Source organism: Phaseolus vulgaris, chromosome 5, assembly GCF_051622355.1.
Source record: "Phaseolus vulgaris cultivar YP4 chromosome 5, ASM5162235v1, whole genome shotgun sequence".
NCBI classification, from domain to species: Eukaryota; Viridiplantae; Streptophyta; class Magnoliopsida; order Fabales; family Fabaceae; genus Phaseolus; species Phaseolus vulgaris.
The window spans coordinates 11,108,149-11,132,317 of NC_143502.1; the positions used below are offsets into that span (position 1 = coordinate 11,108,149).

Consider the following 24,169-nt stretch of genomic DNA (forward strand, 5'->3'; position numbering starts at 1 on the left):
TTCACTTATTTTTAGGTATGACAATTTTTTTTAATAAAGTAATATTTTAATTTTTTTATTCATATTGTTATAAGATATGGGAAAATGCATTTTCATAAAATGTTGGAAGTTATTTTACAGTAGAGCAGTTGCCTTTTTTTTTATTTGCCAATTTATCATGTTCTCTTATCAGTTAAAATTTGAAATATATTAATAATATTATTCAATAGTAACACCTAAGATCAGAATATTCCTAAAACATCATTTTTTAAATTACAAATAATTAAAACATATAAAATGAAACAAATTCAACTTTATAATTAAAGTTAATTATACTTTAAAGAATTATATTTTTTTTCCTAATTCAACAACCTTATGTTATATAAATATGTCGTTTTTGTTTGGTTAAAAATTAAATAAAAAGTATTTAATTTTCAACTTCATAATATCAGTGTAATTATTTTAAATATTATATAATTATCCACAACTAATTCACATTAATACACACAAAAAAGTAAAAAAAATAAGAGAAGACGCCTTATATAACAGCAATGTCCACTCATAACATTCTAATAATTTCTGTCAGTCTCAAAACCCCACATGATGCAACTGATGCTCCCACATCTATAGCATCAGTAGTTAAAGCAAGTAAATGTTAAAAAAACCCAAAAAATGTTCATAAAATATATGAAATTATATTAAATCATTACACATATTCCTTAATTTGCTTTTTCCACTTAAATACATATTATAAACATCATTAGTGGTTGAAATGTTCCTACTACTTAGTTATAAAAGCAAAATTTAACACTTTATTTACCTTCTATACACTTTCATATTTTTTTTATAATAAAAAATCATACTTATTAATACATCTAACAAATACATTTTGATAAACTTTATAATTAAATTTTTTTATTGTTTCAACAAACTAGTTTTATTAACCAACGTAACTCTCACATCATAATACTCAGAAAATAAGTAGATTTTAGTTCATAAGCAATTCTAACCTTAACCTATTAAAATATCATATATTAGGCTTAAAAATGTTGGATTGTAGTTAGATTACCAATTTTTAAGTATAATTTATTCCTTGAACTGAATAGTCTTATTAATAATTAATGCTCATAAGAAAATATTAAATATAAGTATAATAAAAGTATATTAATATTTTAATAAAGTAAGTAAACACATTTTTAATCTCTAACCTAAATTTTTTAAAATAAAATATCATGGTAGTAAAAAGATAAGACCGCGATGACGTCATCATATATTATCTGAGAATAATGTTATATAACAAGAGTGTGTAGTATTTTTTGTAACAATTCTAATTTTGAGAGATATTCAAAATAAATTAAAAAAAAGTGTATATAATGAAAGTATTGGACTTATAAAAAGAAGAAGTAAAATAGGGAAATTATGATGTAAAAAGGATGCAGAGATTAATCTGGAAAGGCGTAAGAAGCAATAATTTAAAAAGAAGAAAAAAGATGTTGGTTAGTTAGGGCGGGGAAGTAATTTGGTTGTTTTGTTGGGGGAAAAGGACAAGCATGGAAAAACGCAGACAAACAATGTTGTTCCAAAAAGAAAGAAAAAGTAAGCCCCTTGAGATGCCATGTACAACAGTAACCCTGAACCCAGAAAGAGAAAAAAAGGGTGGGTTGGGAGAAGAAGTAAATTGAGCCCTTCAGATGAGAGAGAGAGAGAGAGAGAGAGGGTGTCCCTTTGGAAAGGATGATGTAGAGGATTAGAGGTGGAAAGGGGGGGCATGGAGAAGTGGGTTAATGTAACCAACGGTTTGAAGTTGTGACTAGGAAGTAAAAATGGTGAATATATATATATATATATATATAAAAAGAAATAAAAAAGAGAAGGGGGGGGGGGGGGGGGGGTGAAAAGTGGAAGAAAGAGGGAGGAAGAGGAGAGGGTGATTGAATGGGTTTTGGATGGGTTGGTGGGTGGTGGTGTCATGGTATGTGTAATGTAGTACAAGAACAGTAGTGATTACATCTTTAACATTCATTCTGAAATCTCACCATAACACAAAACTCTTCTGCTCTCATCCATCGTCCCAGTAGTAGGGCCACCCCACAACAACACTCTTTCTTTTCTCTCCCAGCCCCCACTCTCTTATCTACTCTGGCATGGAACTCAAAATATTGAATGGCACGCCTCCACTCTCCACCTTTCACTAACCCAAACCTCTATCCTCTGTTAAAACCTGCAAACCCCAAACCAACAAAACTGCCTGACTCTGGATCCTCAAACCAATCTCCATCTTCCTCAAACAACCACAACAACGGAAGAGCACCAACAACGGGGTTACTTGCAAGCGCAGCAGCAACGGAAACGGGCTTTCGCGGGTTCGGTGGAGCATGCAGGAACGACGTCGTGGAGACAGGGGATGGTGAGGGGAGGAGGAGGAGGAGGAGGGGAGATAGTGGAAGTTGAAGGGGGACACATTGTGAGGTCCACGGGGCGGAAGGACCGTCACAGCAAAGTGTGCACCGCCAAAGGACCGCGTGACCGGCGGGTGAGGCTGTCGGCCCACACCGCAATTCAATTCTACGACGTGCAGGATCGGTTGGGCTACGACCGGCCCAGTAAGGCTGTGGACTGGCTCATCAACAAGGCCAAGGCCGCCATCGATCAACTCGCGCATCTCCCTCCCTGGAAACCAACCCTCCCAACAACAAACTACCTAAACGACGACGAATCAGACAAAACAAACCCTAATAACCCAAACTCAACCGCAAACGCCAACACAAACCCTGATGCTGAAATTCTCAACCAGTTCAACGAGAACCTTGAGAACGATGGTGGTGGTGGAGGAGGAGCAGGAGGAGGAGGAGGAGGAGGAGGCTCGAGTTATCTTCCGTTGGATAACGACACGATAAGATCGTTCTTCCCCATTACGACGTCGTCGTTGATTCAGTTCCAGAGCTACCCACCGGATTTGCTTTCGAGGACGAGCAGCCAGGATTTGCGTCTCTCGCTTCAGTCCTTGCAGGACCCGATTATGCTCCACCATAACCAAAACGAGCCCGTGCTTTTCGCTGGAGCCGGGTTTGATAACATGGTAGCGTGGAACAACAGTGGTAATGCTAATAATGATACTCATGGTGGTGGAGGTGGAGGAGGGTTTGTGCTTAACGCTCCCTCGCCTTTGCCGGGGCCGGCGACGGTGGCGTCGCCGGCGGTGGTTTTTGGCTATGGTAATGGTAATGGTCAAGGCCAGTATTTTTCTCAGAGGGGACCCCTTCAGTCCAGTAACACCCCGTCCGTTCGTGCGTGGATTGACGCGCCGTCGTTCGTGGCCGCCGCCGATCATTATCATCGGCATCACTATCTGTCGCCTGCGGCGGCCGCTGCGGCGTTGGTGTATCAATCATCTCCTTCTTCGGCATTTGCGCCCGGGAGCTTCTCGGGATTCCGCGTGCCGGCACGAATTCAGGGTGAGGAGGAGCACGACGGCGTGTCCGATAAGCCGTCCTCTGCTTCCTCCGATTCTCGCCGCTGAACCGCCGACATCGACATCGTTCCTTCAGTTGCTGACTCCAAAAACCTACCTTTATGGTCTGGTTCTGCAGCGAGGAGGCGAAGGATTCGGATTCGGAATGAATGGTTCGGTTCAGTGGAGTACGCTTGTGGAATGAAGAAAATCTGGGGTTGAATTTCCAGGTTTTTGAATTCTCCAGATTGTTATGTTAATTTATTTATCATCATCATCATTATTCTGTATCTCATGTTTCATTAGGGAGACTTTTAAGTTGGGTATTGTTGTGTGTTAGATTGAAGGTTTGATGTTTGTTACAATTTGTAGTGGCTGTGTCTGTACTTGGATATCTAGTTTCTTAGTTTTGGTTTGAAAACGTGCACGTAGCTATTACTACTATTACTTATTCACTACCTAGTTCGCTCCATTTTTCTTGTATTTCCAACTTAGTGCAGAGCCAGTTTCAGGACGAGGCTTTATCTCCATTGCAAAACAGGGCAAATTCCAAATAAGCCAACGTATGGATAATTACTAGTGTGTGCGCTAGAGGTTCGAGTCGGTTGTTACTGTCTTGTTTCGATAGAAGGAAAGAGACGGGCATTTTCTAATCGTTTGCAAAATGCCCGATTCGCCAATGGGTTGTCAAATGGATGAAAGAGGTTGGTTCTCTTTGCTGTGATAGAAATGAGTGTTGTTACCTTTTTACTGCTTTCTTGTGCGACCGTCCATCCTTCTGTAGCTTCCTCATACTGCCAAAAGAATTAAAAGACGATTCATTCTACTGTTTTATTATATCAATGATCTATCTCTTTCGTGCTTGAATTTTGGGAGCATTTGGCTGATAAGTCGTTGTCTATGAACAGTAAAACTGTTTTACAAAAGAAAGGAGTTGCGTGTGAGTTGATTCCCAGCTTGTTAAAAGGGCAATTTTCCTAAATTCAGTATGATTTTCTGCTTTTCCTTTCCCATGTCTTATTTGTGTTCCTCTTTCGCCTGTTTAAACAATGTGATAATTCGTGATAGTGACTCAAGGGTTGATTGTGTGGTGTAAAAAGGAAGGGAAACAACTCAATTCATCTTGATGTCGGCTTACCCACTTACTCAGCTAATGCTCAAGTATTCTCCAAAAGGAAGCTTCAGCTTCCGGTACAGTGGTTTTTAGTTTTTGCCATTGGGTTTGGAACCTGATCTACCCTATTGGAATCAATATATCGTTTATATATTTTTTTATCAACTTCTCAGCCTTGATGTAGTGAGATGAGATTAAGTAGTGGGGGAATCTGTACGTCGTAGTCCATAACCAATGAGCTGTGTAGATAGATCCTAGTAGGTAGAACAAGTGGGGAGATGGAAGATGTCTGTAGAGATGAGCACAACGAAGCTCAATTATGGTAGAATTCACTCGTCAGTGCCACCGAAGTGTGGTTCTTGTCCGTCTGTTCTTGGTCCCCTACCCCGTGAAACTCAGTGCCTTAAAAAAAAACATTTTCTAGTATCCAGCTGGAAATTTTGTTTGTCAAGGGGATAATGTAATGAGGAAACAGAAAAACCATTGGCCTCTATTGAGATCGTGGTAATTGTTTTTGGTTGTTGGTGCTGCTAGTCGGTTGATAAATAACATTACTCCAAAAAGTTGAATTGGTCATTAAGCAGCACACAACTCTTGGCTGCCATATATGCAAAATGTGGCAATAATTAATGACAGTTTAACCATAAAGAGGCCGACCATCCTCTGTCACTATTTGTCTATTTGAAATCATTCACCTCAGGAGGATATTTCATTTAATTTCTCTGCTTCTTTGCGGTTCCAATATGTAAAGCATAAATGTACTAGTGGTAAAGATTTGAATCACTGCCCCTTAAATGAAATGGATAATAATACCATTCTCAAGTTTCAACCATAACTAGGGAATTCACATTCATAGTCATATACACCATGCCAAAGCAGATAATAAGTGAAGTTCCTAATGTAAAAAGTACAAACCAAATGGTAGATTCTCGCCAAGCCAAATATGGAAAAAAAAAATCCCCAAAAGAAGAACAAGAAGAAACAATAAACCATCAAATAGTATGGGCTATTTGGTAACGATGTTCTTTCACAGCCCTGAAGTACTGTTTTCCTTTCCTTTTCCAGTTTCCTTCCCGTTTGACTGGGAAGGTTTACCCAAGGCTGCTTTGCTTTCACCGTAGATCATGTTGTCGAATTTGTTTTTTTGATAATGGCCATTCAGTTTCTTTGTTTTGGAGGGCTGAACTCGAACCTGGACTTCCCAAGGACGTGCTGAGACCCAACGCTCTGTCCAGCTCCAACCCCAACTTTCTTTACCAAGGCAATAAGAAGCTTGACCAAAATACTGGCTACAGTTTGGCCTCCACTACAATATCACGTTTACATAAGAAGTCATATTTTGATTTTCTTTTGAATTCTATGCATGAAGCTAGCAAAATAAGTTTTGTACCTGATGGGAAAAGGCATATGCCATGGCTCTCTCTCGTTTAATTGCTGCTTCCTCTCGCTGATGTAACCTGCAAAGTATCTCTTCCATGGTTTCAGAACCACTGCACCACTCCACCTGACATCAAAAGGCATATTTTATTAACATTGAAAGGATACCCATATTGACCTTTATAATGAATGATAATAATAACACTTGAACAACGGTTGAAATCAAGTAATCACAGGCTACGCTACCTCGAGCTCCTGAATCTTAGCCTCAAGTTTTAACTGGTTTTCCAGTTTCCTTTTCTTAATCCTGGCCTCTGTTATCATACAGATTCTTCGAGCTCTAATTTGTTCTTGTATTGTGCTCCATGAATGTATATAGTTCAGTGCAGTTGCTGTTTGCTCTCTGGCCAGGTGATCTTGAATTAAAGCTTCGAATTTCACTGCTCCCCTTAGGTGATGTAATGTTCTTCTTGCCTGCATGGGTACAGAGGTAGGGAGGAAGTTATCAATTTTCACTTAGTCAGCGTGATAAATTGCTTAAGATTTGAGGAAAAGTATAAAATCAATATCTCTAAATAGTTGTATAAGCATAAAATTTGCCGCCATCTTGGGGTATCTAAAGTTAAGCTGATAACCAGTGGAAAATAATCCATCCTTAACACAGTCAGGATTTGTTGTTAAGGAGCTGGGTACAATTAACAGATTTGAGAAAAACAAGAGTCCTCGTGATGCCAATAGTTGACTCAGAATTAAATGGGTTTCCAAGTACGGTTGAAAAGGCTGCAAAAAAGTAGCAGATAATGTCATCATATCCCTAGGACCCCTCCAGTCCGGAGCAGAGCATTCACTTGATTATTTTCAGCAGTGAAATGAGAAGGAGAAGAAATGAAAAGGACACGAGTACAATATAAAATCAGTTATGAAGTCATTACCAAAATAAATTATATTCTGCAGAAATATGAACATAACAATACCATGTTCTTAAGTTTAAATATTTCCACTCAGTTTTTTAAAAAAGACATCACAAGTTTCATTGATAATGTACAACATTTTATGATGTTGGTGAATCAAATTTGCACCCAACATCACTTTGGTAAGTTTAGAAGGCACACTTAAAAGAATTAGTTGTTGACTAGCGACATATCTATGATTTAAAGTCAAGAAATTACAATTTTTTATTCAGTGGAGCAAGAAGGGGAAAATGAAGCAAAACCTACTAACCTTGCAAATTTGGTTTATCATCAAGGAGATTGGAAACAGATCATTGTGAAGCAACGAAATGTCTGAACACGTGGATATCAGTGAGATACATTATGAATTTAGACCTTTTGTTTTCAGTTAATTGTTTTAGTTATCAAATCTCTAAATGTCTCCGCTTACTTGACAATGAAAATTGTCACAAACATGTAACGGAATAAGCACAGCAGAGATATTGTACCATAAATGACCGGAATGCATTTTGAATCCTAGTAGCTGCCACATCGTCCATCCTCCTTGACGGAACTGTCCGATCCATCATCAAACCTTCATTTGGAATGCTACTTGACTCCTCACGACTACTTTGCTTCATGTTTGAACATTCATGTGAATTTTCATCAGTAGACTGTACCTATCCAGAAAGTGACGACAGAACAAACATCTTTAGTGGATTGCATATCAAATTATCAACTTTGATTTCCTCCTCAACTATAACGATTTTCTTAAAATTGTATAGTTTACTAAAAAAGCCAATGAAATAGTACAAGTCAAAGGGAATAAGTAAAACTCAAAAAACATTCAAATCTTCCCAAGTAAAATTAATGCTGAAAGAATATCTAATGAGAAGCAGAGAAATGCTCTCCAAACTGTCAAAATGTTATCAAACTTGAAATACAGGGATTGAAAAGAGGAACGGTAGAGACAGTGTAGCTTTATGGGGAGGGATGAAAGCAAAATAGTTTGGCTTGTATTGCAGATGCTGGGTAGTATTTGGAATAACAGTAAAAGGGTTGATCTTTTGGTGGGGGAAATACGAAAATTTGTTGTCTTAGGTGCTAGGGATCTTCTGTTATGACAATGTCTGCTTGTATTCTGTATATGATATTTCCTGTATCAAATTCTTATTTTTCTCTTTATATATATATATATATATTTATAGTATTTGCTGATAAAAAATAAATACTAGAAATAACCTTTTCTTGTTTGGATTTCTTCGATTTCTTCAATTTGATTATTATCATAAACCATTTCTTCGCGCCCATTCCTTTTTCTCAAGGAATCAAGAACAGGAAGCAGCCAACAGAAAATCTGCATAACAAGTAATATACGAACAAATTTTCGTAAATCTCATGCATGAATAAATAAGCCATAGTTTTATGAACGAGGAGACTGCACAGAAAAAAATTTATCATATAGACAATTAATGTAAAAGACCAGTTAAATTTCCTAGAAGGGCAAAGGCTGCCAGGACAATTTCTCATGTGACAATCTTAAATCCCACACTCTCTTTTCTTCCTATTTCACTTTGTTATATGGTTTTTCTTTGCATAAAACTCTCGAAAAAAAAAATATAATTTCTCTTTTCATATTATTGTAACATTAGGTAATAGTCTTCCAATCAAACAGATACAACATATAAGCAAAAAAATATAGACTATTTGAAGAATAGTAGCTAAATCCTGCCCCATTACCCCATCAATAATCTGACGTAAATCATCTAACATTTTCAAAAGCTTTAGAATCGAGGATTTCATACTACCACAGAAAGGAATCTCAAAATTTGTTTCACCTTTTCTGGACTTCGTCCATGAAATATTTTAAAATTAAACGTGTTATAGTTAAGTTGGTTTTCAAACAAAATTCAAAAATATAAAACGGGTAAAAACCAAAAAACCACCATCTTATAAAGCTCACATTGTGCCTCTTCTAACACTAAGTATACTATAACAGTAGTATATCCTAAAACCTGTTCAAATTATAATTGTGAAGCCATGTGGTATGAATTTGGTTTCCTTCAATTTCAAAAGCCAGAACGTACTGAAACCATATACTTCAATTAAGTATGCAGAGGCATGATTATATATTGCGAATGAAAGCAAGTGGCAAAACAGACAGCAGAAAGATTACAATGTCAAGGCAACAGACAACCAAACCCAACAAGCATAAAGTTTTGATGAACAAAGCAAGAGCCTAGAAGTGGGGAGATAAAGAATGAAATGGGAAGGGACACATACCAGGTTGAGAGAAGAAAAAAGAGGCACACAATGGGTTTGCTTGGAGAGGATGAAGAGTGGTGGGTTGTAATGATAGGAGACGTGGTACATTGGAATACAACACACATTAAAAGAGAGAGAAAGAGTTCAATAATAGTGTGTGACAACCCAACCACGATGAAGCAGATGTTTGATCTCTTTGGAAGTTTAGGAGTCTAGAGAAAGGTGAGGGAAGGTAGTAGTCATGTCCAGTTGTGTTTCTGAAAACGAAATACCATAATTAAATCATTGAAATAAATTTTATTCAAGCTATATGGGAAAAGCTTGGTGTGTCATTCTGTTCATAATACCAACTCTACTCATTTTTCCTACCCAATCTCATTGCCTTTCATTTCATATTCACAATCTAAAATTACATTTCTCTAATGTCTAATCTTTATTTTAAAGAAAATTACGCATTATTACTATGGAATAGATTAATGGTCGTTTAACAAAGAAATTGAAATCAACAAAAATTAAAATGTCAACACTCCATTCTTTCAAGTGTTTACTCTTTATTGCCTTCACTTGTTGGTTTTCTTTATGATGGAGCCTCTTCTTCATGGATTTGAAACTTGAACGGAAGATGCTGGATGTTGTAGCAGAAATAATGAATCAACAAAGTCAAGGAAGAAGTCAAAGGAGTTCTATGGAACTTGAGATGCTGGATGTTGTAGCAGAAACAATGAATCAACAAAATCAAGGAAGAAATCAAAGGAGTTCTATGGAACTTGGATATGCTGGGAGGTGTAAGGATAGTGATAGATAAGGCTTAATTACTTGAAAATGGTGGAGGAGATCGACCTTAACATAATGGAGGACCATCCCATTCACCAAAACAATCGGGTTTAGAAGAGAGGAAGTTTTGATCAAAAGTTCTTTTTCTAGAGAATTCTCCTCCTGCAGCCTTGTATAATTGTATAGAGTTAATATGATTTTAATTTCAGTCTTTAATTTATGTATTTGGGCAATTTTAATCTAGGATTCTAGGATTCTAGGATTTAGAGAAGCCAAGAGGGATGCCTACATGGCACACACAAGGTGCCACATAAGCTTCCAACATGGTGCCTTCCTTTTCCCTTTCTTCATTCTCCACAAGGTGATTTTTCCTCTCCTTCATGAAGCACATGAGGCGCGTCATGCATGCCTTCTCCACTCCATTGTCCCATATGTCCATTTGCTAATGCAAAACTTTTCAAGACATGGATTGCCATGGCAATCCACCAATGGAGAGTTTTTAAGTTCCCACATGGCACTCCATGAATGTGGAGTTTTGAGGGTTCTAATAGCCATTTTAGGAGACTTCTAGCTCTATAAATAGAGAGCTTCTCTTATGTAATTTTTAGACTTGAATTGTGTAATGAATTTCTGTGTTTTTGTTACGAAATTTTTCTCAAGTCTTTCTTTTCTCTTGCTCCCACTCTTAAGTGAAGAAACCTTAGAGATAGCTGGAAGGTTGGCCTAACCTCCTTCCTAGCACCATTCTCCAACAACACTCCAAAACCCATTTCATATTCTTATCCATTTTGATCAATTATTTCGCTGTCATGTCTTCTTCATTAAACAAAATCATTTCAAACCAAAGAACTTTAGAAGGACCCAAGGAAAACTCCATCACTATAAAAACTAATTTAGAATCTAAAGTAGTTGATAGCTAAAACCTTAGTAGCTAATGTTAGATACCAATTTGAGGTTTGATGTACCTAAGCCATTATTAAATGTAGTAGAAGCATATGGAGCTTGAAAACTATATTGAGAAGTGAAATTTTTAAACTTAGCATTTGACCATGTAGATTTTAATAGAAAATGATTTTGAGGACAAATTTTAAATTTGACCAACAAGTCCTTTTGTTTAACTCTTGCTTAAAGCTTATAGTTGCTAGACTTTGTTTTAGATGGGGGAACCTCCACTACTCTAAAAATACCTTTAGACAACCGTTTTTAAAGTCCTTACACGACAATTTTAAAATCTTAGTCTATGCAAACTTCGTCTAGAGTTATCCAATATAGACGACAACTTAGACATTAGTTTATATTTCTGCATATAAATGATAGTTTACAAAAGAACCGTAGTCTATTAGACAATTATAGGTGTTAATATTGTTAGAATATATGGCTTTAAACTAGAGGGAGGGGGGGGGGGGGTGAATTGTTTAAAGAGAATTTTCGCAATCTTTTAAGCCTGGAATGAAATTACTTCGAGAATACCTTGATTTAGAAATCAGTTTTTCAAAACACAAAGCTTAAAGCACTGCACCAGCAAAATAATCGGTTGTTTCGCAAAAACAATCGGTTGTTTCGCAGAAACAATTGGTTGTTTATAACAGTAAACAAATAACAAAACTGAAATTAAAGAGTTAGGGATAGAGAAAATGTACACAGATGTTTATACTGGTTCACTCCAAACCCAGAGCTACATCCAGTCTTCTCGGAAACCTCTGAGGAAATCCACTAAGCAATCACACCTTGATCACTTACACCACAACCAAGAAAGTGACCTTGATCCCCTCAAGACACACACTTCTCTTGGCCAACACACCAACACTAAGATTGCTGATCTTGATCCCCTCAAGAACACACGGCAAATCTCAGCAAACACACAAACAAAACTTGTTCAACAAAGTACAAGGATTACACTTGTTACAGAAGATAATCTGAAATCAATACAAGCAGAATCCTATTCCACACACTTTGATCAATCACAAACTCTAAGCAATCTCAGCTCTTTGAAAAACTCAAAATCTGTATTCAAAATTTTGTTACTCAAACCTGTTTTTCTGAATTTATTCAAAGATGTTTTTTTTATCAAATCTTAACAAACTCTTAAATTGCATTTAAAGATTGGTCAAAACATTTAAAGACTGAAGCGTAAGCAATTAAAACATTTAAAGCTCAGTCAAAGATAAAACAGTTTTTTTGTTATGGTACCAAAACAAACAATCGGTTGTTTCCTCGAATCAATCGGTTGTTTTGGTTTTAACAGCTCAACCATTGAAAAACAGTTTTCAATCTTTTCTAAAAACATCTAAGTATAAACAATCGGTTGTTTCGACAAAACAATCAGTTGATTTTAACTTAGTTTGAAAAACATTTTTCTTTCAAAAAGATTGAGAATGCCTATGCTTTGGATTCAATCAAGAGGTGGATTACATACACAATCTACCACAGATCCTAACTAAAACAGCACAACAACAACAAGCACAACTAAGGCTTCAACATCCTTCAAAGGGTTTGGATTCTTCAAAGCTTGAACACCACTTGGTTCAACAATCTCCCCCTATTTGATGAAGACAAATCCCTGGTGCTTGTGTTTGATCTGATTGAATATGAAGCAGTACCTGCAAAAAATAGTATTTATACTATCTGATCCGGTCGGTCATCGGTAGTCGATGACGTCAGCAGCAGATAACCACGTGGACCACTCGCAGGGTGACACGTGGATCAAGTGGCAGAGAAATCAGGGAGGAGATCACCCGGTATGGTGATCGGTGGTCAGTAACCGAGTGGCCACCGACAGATCAGTTCCAAGATAAACACCCGGGGGGAGAACGCGAGAAGCAATAGAGCACCGATCAGTCATCGGGTGCATGGCCATCGGGGTTTCGTGTTACACGCAGTTAAACTGGGACTGAGATTCCCAGCGAGAGCGTTACGCATGGACCTCGCATGATCATACCTCAAAGAAAGAGGAGCTCCTCGCCGGTAGAATCGTGCACGAGAGTGGCCTGAGGGAGTTAGTAAACCATTCAGTGAGTGGTGACTCTCTCAACCCATTACGTGCATGACATCGTGAAGGGGAAATCGTGTATGCAGAGAGCAATGCTTGGTGAGTGTGCCTAGTCCAGCCACACCTGGCGTTCTCTTGGGAGTGTGCGATTCACCCAGATGGAAGAAACACGCTAAGTTACTACGCAAGGGAATAACTTAGGCGCACAAAGAGATGCGCTAGAGCCCTTCAGGTAGTGGCACGTGTGCGGTTAGATGTGAGTTGCATGCCTCCACGTGTCACCATCTGAGAGGGGCGCGACCAAGATAAAGGTGCACTCCGCGTCGTGAAAGGTACACACAGAAAACACAGACACCCACGTCTTCACTGATTGTGGTACGTTTTCGCACAAAAGCATAACAGAATTCTGTCACACGCAGAGAATAGCGCAACAGAATTCTGTTAGGCACAGACACAAAGAGAGAATAAAAAGAGAGAATCAGAGAGAGACAAATACACATTATTTTTTGTTGGTGATTTTGTGACCTAACTTGAGCGTCGGAGTGCAAACGGCCGCTAGAGGCGCCGTCTGTGTGTTTTGCAGGTTGCGTTTGAAGTTCCCGGAGAAGGTTCTAAGAGCATTCTTGCAGATAGCACAGTTGCATAGGCGGGGTAAGGAAGCGACAAAGCAATTCCTCCACGTTAGAGTTGGCGACAGGATCATTTGGCGCCCACCGTGGGGCCCGTGTGAATCGTGGTCTCATCCACACCAAAGTTTCTGGAGTTTCTCAAAGTCTTTGCTGAGAAAATGAGGAGAACAAGACAAACATCACCTGCGCCATCTGCTGAGGAAGGAGCTATGACAATGGCGCAGGTCCTGGAGATGATGCGTGCGCTGCAGGACAATGTCACAGCGTCGAGAGTTGAACAAGAGAAGATGCAAGACAATGTCGCAGAGTAGGAACGATGAGCTGAATCGCGTTAATGAGGAGCTGAGAAGAACGTTACAAACCCAGAAGGAACGCGCAGTTGGAGAAGGGATGTCGATGCCACCATCGCCTCCGAGAGCGTTCCCTATGCCATTCTCCCCTGAAATCATGCAAACCGTGGTACCTCCTAACCTAGTGGGAGTGAAGGCGTCATTCACAGGGGTAGAAGATCCAGAAGCGCATCTGACAGCGTTCCACACTCAGATGATGCTGTCAGGGGGCTCAGATGCCGTGTATTGCAAGATGTTCATGAGCACACTGAGTGGAATCGCCATGGAATGGTTCGTGAGTCTGCCAGAGGGTCATATCACGTCCTTCCATCAGTTTTCGAAGCTTTTCACTGAGCAGTACATCGTTAACAGAGCACCTTTAGTGGTGTCGTACGATCTGTTCGATGTATGCCAATATCAAGGTGAGTCGCTGAAAGACTACTTCAACCGCTTCGGAGCACAAGTGGTTAGATTGCCCAGCAAGGACGAGGATATGCTGGTGCATGCGTTTAAGAAGGGAGTGCTGCCTGGTCCCTTCAGTGAGTCGCTCATCAGAAGCCATCTCAGCACCTTTGCGGAGATCCGGCGACGCGCGGTGGCGCACATAGTGGCAGAGACAGAGGTTTCTGAGAAAAGAGGAAGTGCTGCACCGCTGAAGCCGCGTGGAGGACAGGGGAAGCAACAACAGCACACGAGGGTGCATGAGGCAAAGGAGGGAAAGAAGGTGCAGGGGAAACCTCGTCCTTATGCACCCAGGAAGGACCAGGGCAGGGGGCGTGCAAGGGAGAATAATGCACCCCCAAGATACGATTTCATGGTAGGGTTGGCGGATCTGATCGCCCTTCCTGCCATAGCCGCGAGACTCCGAGTACCAGAGAAGACAGACAAGGTACTTGGGAGGAAAAAGAACGAGTGGTGTGAGTTTCACCAAGCCTTTGGTCACACACTCCACTCCTGCTTGGCGTTGGGGCACCAGCTGGCGGAGTTGGTAAAGTCTGGATTCCTAGCAGATTACCTGCGGGAGGTGCAGGGTGATCGCGCATCGGGGTCCCAGGCAGGAGAACAGCAGCATGAAATCCCTGTGCACGGGGAGGTGCAGACGATTGCGGGGGGCTTCTTCAGTGGGGGATGCACCGCATCACAAAGAAGAAGGTATGCTCGATCGGTAATGGCCGTGGACTCGGTGGATGAGGGCCATTTCCCCGAGGTAGATATCACTTTCAAGAAAGCTGATCTACGGGACGTTGTACCGCACGACAACGATCCTGTGGTCATCTCCCTCATCACAGCAGGAAGGCGAGTGCACAGAGTGCTCGTAGACCAAGGGAGCTCGGCAGACGTCATGTTCTGGCCGACGTTCAACAAGTTGCAGCTGTCCCCCGATCAACTAAGGCCGTATACTGGATGTCTTTACGGCTTTGCAGGGGATCAGGTAGAGGTGCGGGGGTACATTGAGTTGAGGACGATGTTCACCGATGGAACAACAACCTGCACCGAAAAGATAAGGTACTTGGTGGTGAACGCCCCTTCTGCGTACAACATCTTGCTGGGAAGGCCAACACTCAATAGGTTGGGTGCAGTGCCATCGACGAGGCACATGAAGCTGAAGCTGCCGTCGATGGGGGGGACCGTAATAACCATCAAGTCAGATCAGGCTGAGGCTAGGCGCTGTTATGTGAACAACCTTAAGCAGAAAAGGAGCATATGCCATGTGAACAACCTTAAATTCTCCTTCCAATTATTCCAAACAAACCATGTTTCCAAAAAAAGTTTCTACTACAAATCCTTCTACTCCTAAGTCACCTACCAAAACTTCAAATATCAAATGTTTTAAATGTTTAGGTTTTGGGCACATAGCTCTTCATTGTCCACAAAAGCAAATCTTAAAGATAAACAAGGTCAAACAAGACTTAATTCACCCACCTACCACAAGTAAAAATGAAATAGACAAAGAAGGCCAAATTGACATGGGTCTTATCCTTTCACCTCCAAGGTGTTTTCCTTCCTTATCTTTTTCATTACCCAAGGTTCCTATTTCACCACCATCTTGGTTAAAAAATGTTAGGGATGATTTGTTCATACCTCCTAATGGTTGTCACCATTTAAGAGGTCTTTTTCCAAAACATCACATCATTCCCAAACAAATTTTTCCAACTTGGTCGATTTATAGAACATCCTTTTCTGAAATCCCATTGTTTACAAATGCTAAGTCATGTTTACATTTTTCTTCCACTTTTAATTGTAAAACTAAACTGACTTTGTTATATGCAGGGATTCAGAATTCGTGGACGAATTCTCTCCAACTCGAGGAGTATGATGAGAATCAAATAAAGAAGGCTTTTATTAATGGAGGAAGAGGACATCCACCCTCACATTTGAAGTTCTTCCTTCTAGTCTTCTCAAAATTAAAAGAAGACATAAAATAAAGATGAGGCCCAAGCCCAAAGCCCAAGCCCAAGCCCAAGAAGACCAAAGCCCAAAGAGCCCAAGTCCATCCCATGAGGGGCAAGGCCAAGCTTTGAAATACTCTTGTATAGTTTTAGGAGGTGTGGTTATTAAATAAAGGAGTGTGAAAATGTAAAATAAAGTCACATTACCCATGTGACTTAGGAGAGTGGTGTAGGTGTAGTTTTTGGGAGGTGTCATAGTAGAAAAAGGTCACACCTCCCATGTGACTTGTTTTTGGTGGGAATTTCAAATGAGTTTATTTGAAATTTCCCACCTATTTTTCAGCACCTTAGGCTATAAATAGAGGTGCTTCCTTTGTAAAATTCAGATTTGAATTTTATCTAAAGAAACTATACTCAAAATTGGAGTGAGCATTTGGAGAGCTTTGAGCTTCTTCTCTAGTCTTATCTTGAAGGACCATGGTTTCCTCAAGTGGCGGCTTCCACACTCATCTAGGAGCATCCATACTTCTAGTGGCGTGATCATCCAACCTATCTTCCATCTTCATGAGCATTCTCTTCTCCTTCCTTTCTTCTTCTTCAATTGTTCATGTTACCTTGTGTTTTTGAGTTGTCTAGCTTTCGGTTTTTTCTATTTTCAGCACCTATATTCTGTTTTGTTTTTAAATTCTGTTCAGTTCTTTTGTTTAGTAGCTTAATTCTGTTCGGTTGATCTAGTTTCTATTTCTTTGTTGATTCAATTTGACAATATTTGGTTCATCCAAATGAGTTTGGGATTTGGTACTTGTTATTGGTGAGTTCTTGATCTTAGAACCATGATCCAACTTCTAAGAAAGTGCCTCTACATTTTCCAGCTCAAGGTGATTCCTCAAAGTGTCAAGAATCTTGTTCTATGTGGCTATTGGAATCACATCACCATGTCACCTCAACACCACCACCAGGTGTGCTCGAAGAGCGATCGGTGGTTAGGGGAACGCATGGCGATCAGGAGACGGAGGCTGCTACGCTGGGGGGCTCCCAGGTAGCTCAGGTGGAAGCAGAGGAGGAGGGCATGATCACTCCTCGCGAGTCAGGGATCGCGAGGGCGGTCATCGCCAACGAGAGAAGACCCCACCCAGCTGAGGGGTGGGTAGAAGTAGATATAAGGGGGAAAAAGTTCAAGTTGGGAGGATCACTCGGCGAAGAAGAACGAGGGCTGATCGTTGGGGTGATCGAGAAGCACATGGGCGCGTTCGCATGGTCAGCATCTGACATGCCAGGAATCGACCCTGACTTCCTTTGCCATCGCCTGTCGATGGATCCTAAAGTCCGACCTGTGCGTCAGAGGCGAAGGAAATTCAACGAAGAGAAGAGGAAAGTGATCCACGACGAAGCGCAAAAGCTCCTTGCCGCAGGGCACGTCAGGGAGATCCAGTACCCAGAGTGGCTAGCGAACGTGGTACTGGTTCAGAAGCCAAACGGCAAGTGGAGGATGTGCGTGGACTTCACTGACCTCAACAAGGCATGCCCCAAAGATTCGTACCCTCTACCCAGTATAGACGCCTTGGTGGATAGCGCATCCGGGGGAAGCTACTCAGTTTCTTGGATGCATTCTCAGGATACAACCAGATCAGAATGCACCCCAGGGATGAATGCAAGACAGCATTCATGACTGAACGGTCTTGCTACTGCTACAAGGTAATGCCGTTCGGGCTGAAGAATGCGGGGGCTACCTATCAGCGACTTATGGATAGGGTGCTCTCGCCCATGCTTGGAAGAAACGTGCATGCATATGTAGATGACATGGTGGTCACATCCTGAGAGAAGGAGCATCATGTGGCCGATCTGGAGGAATTATTCACCACCATCGCCAGGTACAGGTTGAAGCTCAACCCTGAGAAATGTATTTTCGGCGTGGAGGCAGGGAAGTTCTTAGGTTTCCTCCTGACAGAGCGTGGAATCGAAGCTAATTCAGAGAAGTGCGCAGCAATCGTGGCAATGAGGAGTCCAACGACGGTGAAGGAGGTGCAACAACTCACCGGTCGGTTGGTAGCATTATCCCGGTTTATGTCCGCTGGAGGGGAGAAAGGTCATCCGTACTTCCAGTGTCTTAAGCGCAACAGCAGATTCCTTTGGACACAGGAGTGCGAGGAGGCCTTCATCAAGTTGAAGGAGTACCTGGCAAGCCCACCGGTCTTGCGTAAACCACAAATGGGCACCCCTCTTTGTCTATACTTTGCTGTGACGGAGAGAGCAGTCAGTTCAGTCCTGGTACAAGAGCAAGATCAGGTTCAGAAGCCTGTGTACTTTGTGAGTAAGGTACTGCAAGGCCCTGAAACAAGGTACCAAGCCCTCGAGAAGGCTGCCCTGACGGTAGTATTTTCAGCGAGAAGACTCAGACATTATTTCCACAGCTTCACGGTAGTGGTAATGACAGATTTGCCCATTCAAAAGGTGCTAAAGAAACCAGACGTAGCGGGAAGGATGGTCAAATGGGCGGTGGAATTGTCAGAGTTTGACATTCAGTACGAGCCCCGAGGACCGATAAAGGGGCAAGTGTTCGCCGACTTTGTGGTCGAGCTGTCGTCGGTCGCGACACCTTCAGAAGGGTTAGACTTCCGATGGGTATTATCAATGGATGGCTCTTCCAATCAGCAGGGGAGCGGCGCTGGGGTCATTTTGGAAGGCCCGAACGGAGTGCTGATCGAGCAGTCCCTGCGCTTTGCCTTCAAGGCTAGCAAGAATCAGGCGGAGTATGAAGCCCTGATCGCAGGAATGTTGCTAGCAAGAGAAATGGGAGCAAGAAGTCTGGTTGCCAAGAGTGACTCTTTGCTAGTCACCAGGCAAGTTACAGGGGAGTTCCAGGCGAAAGATCCCCTGATGGCAGCTTACCTGGAATACGTACAGCTCCTGAAGACGTCCTTCACCAAGTTTGAACTGTTTCATGTGCCGAGAGAGCAAAATGCCAGAGCAGACCTACTTGCCAAGTTGGCCAGCTCATGCAAGGGGGGAAAACAGAGGACTGTCATTCAGGAGACCTTGAAGGTACCGTGAGCGTTCGTGTCAGACAACCAGGTACTTCAAGTGTACAAATCGATGGAGCGTCTGGCGATCGGTCATCGTTCGCTGACTCAAGAGACATTGAAAGCGCCGAGGGTTAGAGCGGGACCGGCAAAGACCGATGAGGCGATGGAAGTCTGCATTGTTAGGGAACCCGACACGTGGATAACACTGTACCAGTTGTACTTAGAGGATGGTGTACTCCCATTGGACCCGACAGAGGCAAAAAGAATAAAGAGAAGCTCGAGTAAGTTTACTTTGATTGACGGGAACCTGTTTAGATTTGGGTTTTCTCATCCTGTGCAGATCTGCGTGTATGGCGAGCAATGCACAAGGCTTATGTCAGAGCTACACGAGGGGGTGTGCGGAAGTCATGTAGGTGGTCGCGCTTTGCCAAGTAGGATCCTCCGCGCGGGTTACTACTGGCCAACGCTGAAGGAAGACTGCGTGAGGTATGCTCAACGTTGCAAACAGTGTCAACTTCACGCAGATTGGCATAAGGCACCTCCCGAAGAGTTGAAGTCCATCCATAGCCCGTGGCCATTTCACACATGGGGAATCGACATCCTGGGACCTTTTCCCCTGGCGATAAGGCAGATGAAGTTCCTCATTGTGGCCATCGAGTATTTCACCAAGTGGGTGGAGGCAGAACCAGTCGCGCACATCACCGCACAGAAAGTCGAGCACTTTGTCTGGAAGAACATTGTCTGCCGTTTCGGAGTACCCAAGAGGCTGGTCTCCGACAATGGCACCCAGTTCACAAGTCATCAGCTAAAGAAGATGTGCGAGGAGTTAAAGGTACAACAGGTTTTCGCCTCGGTGGAACACCCACAAACCAATGGGCAGGTGGAGTCAGCCAACCGAGTACTGCTCAGGGGGCTGAAGCGAAGACTAGAGAAAGCTAAAGGAAAATGGGCAGAGGAGGTCCCCAGAATCGTATGGTCCTACCATACCACTCCACAGTCCAGCACCCATGAGACACCCTTTAGCCTTGTTTATGGGACAGATGCCATGATTCCCGTGGAGATACAGGAGAGCTCCCCCAGGTTTTTGAATTTCATTGCCGAAGAATCCAACGAAGAGCGAAAGGTGAATCTCGACCTACTGGACGAAGTGCGAGAAGAAGCCAGAGTTAGTGCTGAAGCCGTCAAGAGAAGAGTAGAACGGGGCACAACTCCAAGGTGAGGCTCAGGCGCTTCCAGGAAGGTGATCTGGTGATGAGAAAGGCGCATCAGAATGAGACGGAAAACAAGTTGTCTCCAAAGTGGACAGGTCCATACAGAGTGGTTGAGGCATTGGAGAATGGAGCTTATCGGCTGGAGACTCTGGAGGGAGGAGCAATCCCCAGAACGTGGAACGCCACCCACTTGAAATTTTATTTCAGTTAAGTTGTAAAGTAGTTGCGTTCTCGCGCTAAAGACACACTCAGTGTATATACTGAAAACAGTTGAACAGATAAGGGGGCACTCTTTTCCCTAAGGAGGGTTTTTAATGAGGCCACCCAATGAAAAGATTATCAGCATATCAAGTGTGCGAGAGTTTTCAAGTTAAAATCCTCCTCGCCCCAGGCGCGAGTGCAGGTGATCGGTTAGGCCTTATTCGCCCTAGGCGCGAATATGGGCGCTAATCTAAGTCCTTCTCATCCCAGGTGTGAGTGCAGGCGACTAGGGTTCGAAAAGCCAGGGGTGCTAGTAAGACCAAGAGAGGGAAAGGAAGGATTTCGACAAACGTCCTTACCCACTTGGCATATACCAATATTGGCCCAGTAAAGCCCTTAGTTTAAACCCTTCTCACCCCAGGAGTGAGGAAGGGAAAGAACGACCCGATCCGCTCAAGGTTGACGACCTTGGGGAAGATAAGAGGGGCTATCGAGAAACACTCTTCTTCCCCCAAACAAGGCATCACCTCTGACGATCGATGTCAAAGTCCTCTATGCACTTAGCGCTAGAGCGACAGAGAAGCAAGGTAAAGACCGAAGAACGATGACTGATGAGTTGTCGGTGGATATGCTAGTGCGTAATGCCTTGTCGGAGGAAGCTTTTCCAAACAAGTTCTTACACAACAAGCCGAAGCAGCCAGACTATGCCTAGTCAGTCATCTAGTACGAAGCTATGCATAAGAACTGTTAAAGACAAAGCTAAGGGAGTAGTTAGTCGTGATCAAAGTAGAGGCCAAGATCAAAGAGTACAGATCACGCTAAACCTAAGCTAGTTAACAGTTAGTCGTGTGCAAAGAGAAAGATGAAGCTTAAGAAGGTACGAGAGAATAAACATATAGCTGAAGCAAGTATGTATTCACACCAAGGTTTATATACAAGTTTCAAGTACAGGAATTGTGCAGAAATATGAAATTACAAGAAGAAAACTTAAGAAGGGGGAATGAGCTTGCCATCTACCACTTCGTGGTAGATGCTGAACTACGACTGGTCCACGTCAGGAAGAACGCAACGAATCTGCTCGAATGCCAACTTGAACCCATCAGCAAGGGCGTCAGCACCCACGTTCATAAGTTCGGTGTTGTCTGCTTCGAGCTTTTGCTTTGAAGTCTCCAAGGAGTTCTTCTCAATGGTGAGGGAAGCAATGGAAGAGACAACTTCTCCCAGTTTGCCCTTTGCTTCGGCAAGCTCGACCTTCATCGCAGAAAGCTCGTCCACTGTCTTCTCAAGTTTCCTCCCCCCTTCAGTGGCCTCCTCCTTGGTGGACTTGAGATCCCCCGCTAGTTGTGAGTTCAGTTGGCGTAGGGAGGAAGTCTCAGCCTCCAAGTTGATTACCTTGCTCCTCAGCTCCACCACTTCGCTGTCCAGAGCGTTGATAGCTTGTCCCATCAAAATCTCAGTCTTGATGGTCTCTTGGACCTGCGATAGGTACTCTTTCCTGGACTTTTCCACCATGTCCCTCATCAGGTCTACGGACCCTTGGGCAGCCTCAAAGTCACTCTGCAGTGACTCCTTGTCGAGCTCAAGCTCCTTGATCCTCTTCTCCAGGACTAGTTGCTTGCGGTGCTGGGTGGAAAACTCTAGGGAAAGCACTATCTGCTTGGCCAAGTGCATGTCCACCTCCTGCCGACTGAAATTCTCATTGCTAGCGCCAGAGCTGCTTGGCTGTGAGCTGGCCTCACCACCTTCAGCAATAGCAGCAGAGGTTGGCGGTGGTGGTGATGCAGGAAGTCTTGAGAGACCCCCTGAATGGGCAGAATCACTCCCAACAGGTGGAGTGGGTTGACCAATAGCTTGGCCCGCTGGGGGTTCAGGTGGAAGTGATGCTGGAGACAGAGGTTGAGGCGTCGGAGATGGTAGGCGCTGAGGGGAGGGAGAGAAAGTTGGTGCTGAGGCAGGTTGAGTAGGAGGAGGTGGGGGTGAACCCTCGTCGATTTGTACCACTTCAATATTCCCAGGCCTAAGAGACGAAGCCCCCCCAACCTCTTGGTGTTTCCTCTTGCGATGTATGAGAGGAGAGCCAGAACTCTCCTCCTCGGTTGACGGGGTAGGATCAGCAGCGACCGCCACAGTTGTGGGAAAGGCCTTTACTAGCCTTCTTCTTTTCTTCTCTGGCTCGGGGCCTTTAGCTGGCGCGACCGAGAGAGGGGGAGCTGTGATGGGCTCGGTGGTAGAGGAGGAAGAACCAGTCCCCTTGGCTCCCCTGGTCCGGGCAAGCTCCAGTAATGCCCTCCTCCTATCTTTCCCTGAAGTCATGTCTACATCAAGGGTAAAAAGAAGAGTTAGATGACATAATTATGCAAGTGGATAGAATGTTATGCAAGTATGCATGAGAGTGTGCAAGTATTCTAAGAGGTGCAAGAAGAAGAGCCTACCTATGTACTTCTTCAGAGACACCACATCAAACTCGTGTTTGATGAGAAGGTCCAAGTTATATTTTGCCCCTAGGAACAACCTACACAGCTCGCGCTCGTAGGGGGCCATGGCTTCAAGGCCCCGGGGTTTCTTAAACTCGACTCTAGGAACCCAATAAAGGGGAAACCCCTCGAGCAGCGTTGGGCTTTGCTGAGTAGCAGAGATGATGTAGAACCTGCCCTTCCAATCTTTAAATGATTGCTGGTACAGGCCCAAGATCACTCGTCCAGCAACTCCATTCAGGCTGACCCAAGACCTATCCCCAGGGTTCTTCGCCTCGAAGAAATGTAGGAAGACGTCTACTGAGGCGTTATGCCCAAAGTAATTGCAGAGGATCTCGAATGCCCGTATGAAAGCCCAGGCATTCGGGTGGAGTTGGCAAGGGGCTACGTTCAGCTCCATCATCAGCTCCTTCTCAAAGAAGGTGAAGGGCACCCCATTGGTAGCCCTATCGTCCACACAGATTGGCATCCCTCGAGGAGGAATGCGTATACGAACGTTGAAGTCGTTCTCCCTGTCGATGGCGCAGGAGGGCTCATCAGGGTCGTTGCTCAGAAGGGTCTTGAGATGGCCTTTAGGTAGTTGAGTGGAAGTTTCGGCCAGCAATGCCAGGGGAGCCCAGTCGTAAACCCTGGCATAGTCTTGATAGGGAGCTGCATCAGGTGGAGGTGACGCTGGTGCACTTGCTGAAGGCTGTGCACTAGAGGATGAGGCCACGATGCGAGCAGTTTGCTTCAAGCGAGCCATTGCGAGATAACTGCAATGGAGGAAAGCAAAAGGTCATATGAACGGAAGAAGAGGGAATGATGAATGGTTCGGTGAAAAACAGAGGAAGGGAAGAAGAAAGAAAGGTCCAGGCGAAGAAGAGGAAGGGGGAGAAGTAGAGAACGAAGTGAGAAAAAACCCTAGCGCGGGTTGAGAAGAAGAAAAACAGAGAAGATGAATGCATGGTAGTGAAAAGGGTGAATGCAATTGGTGAAAAGAACCTAAATGGATCAAGGAAGAAGAAAAGTCATACCTTTAGATGATCGCGAAA

At 43.0% G+C, this 24,169-nt stretch overlaps 2 protein-coding genes across 4 annotated transcripts; one reads left to right on the forward strand and one right to left on the reverse strand.

Moving 5' to 3' along the window:
* Nucleotides 1-1,625: 1,625 nt before the first annotated feature.
* On the forward strand, nt 1,626-3,885 carry LOC137835148 (transcription factor TCP4). The gene has a single exon (XM_068643513.2). The coding sequence runs from the start codon at nt 2,384-2,386 to the stop codon at nt 3,497-3,499; it is 1,116 nt and encodes a 371-aa protein (XP_068499614.2). The 5' UTR covers nt 1,626-2,383; the 3' UTR covers nt 3,500-3,885.
* Nucleotides 3,886-5,334: 1,449 nt separating this feature from the next.
* LOC137835149 (protein IQ-DOMAIN 10) lies at nt 5,335-9,394 on the reverse strand. Of its 3 annotated transcripts, none has more exons than XM_068643516.1 (6): nt 9,134-9,394; nt 8,093-8,207; nt 7,360-7,524; nt 6,168-6,395; nt 5,935-6,048; nt 5,335-5,850 (listed from the first exon to the last, which is right to left on the reverse strand). In XM_068643516.1, the coding sequence occupies exons 2-6, from the start codon at nt 8,159-8,161 to the stop codon at nt 5,572-5,574; spliced, it is 855 nt and encodes a 284-aa protein (XP_068499617.1). In that variant the 5' UTR covers nt 8,162-8,207; nt 9,134-9,394; the 3' UTR covers nt 5,335-5,571. The 3 variants fall into 3 exon arrangements, with proteins under 3 accessions (XP_068499617.1, XP_068499615.1, XP_068499618.1); XM_068643514.1 differs by having other exon boundaries at nt 7,360-7,530; nt 9,134-9,269; XM_068643517.2 differs by lacking the exon at nt 9,134-9,394 and adding an exon at nt 9,027-9,127.
* Nucleotides 9,395-24,169: the final 14,775 nt, after the last annotated feature.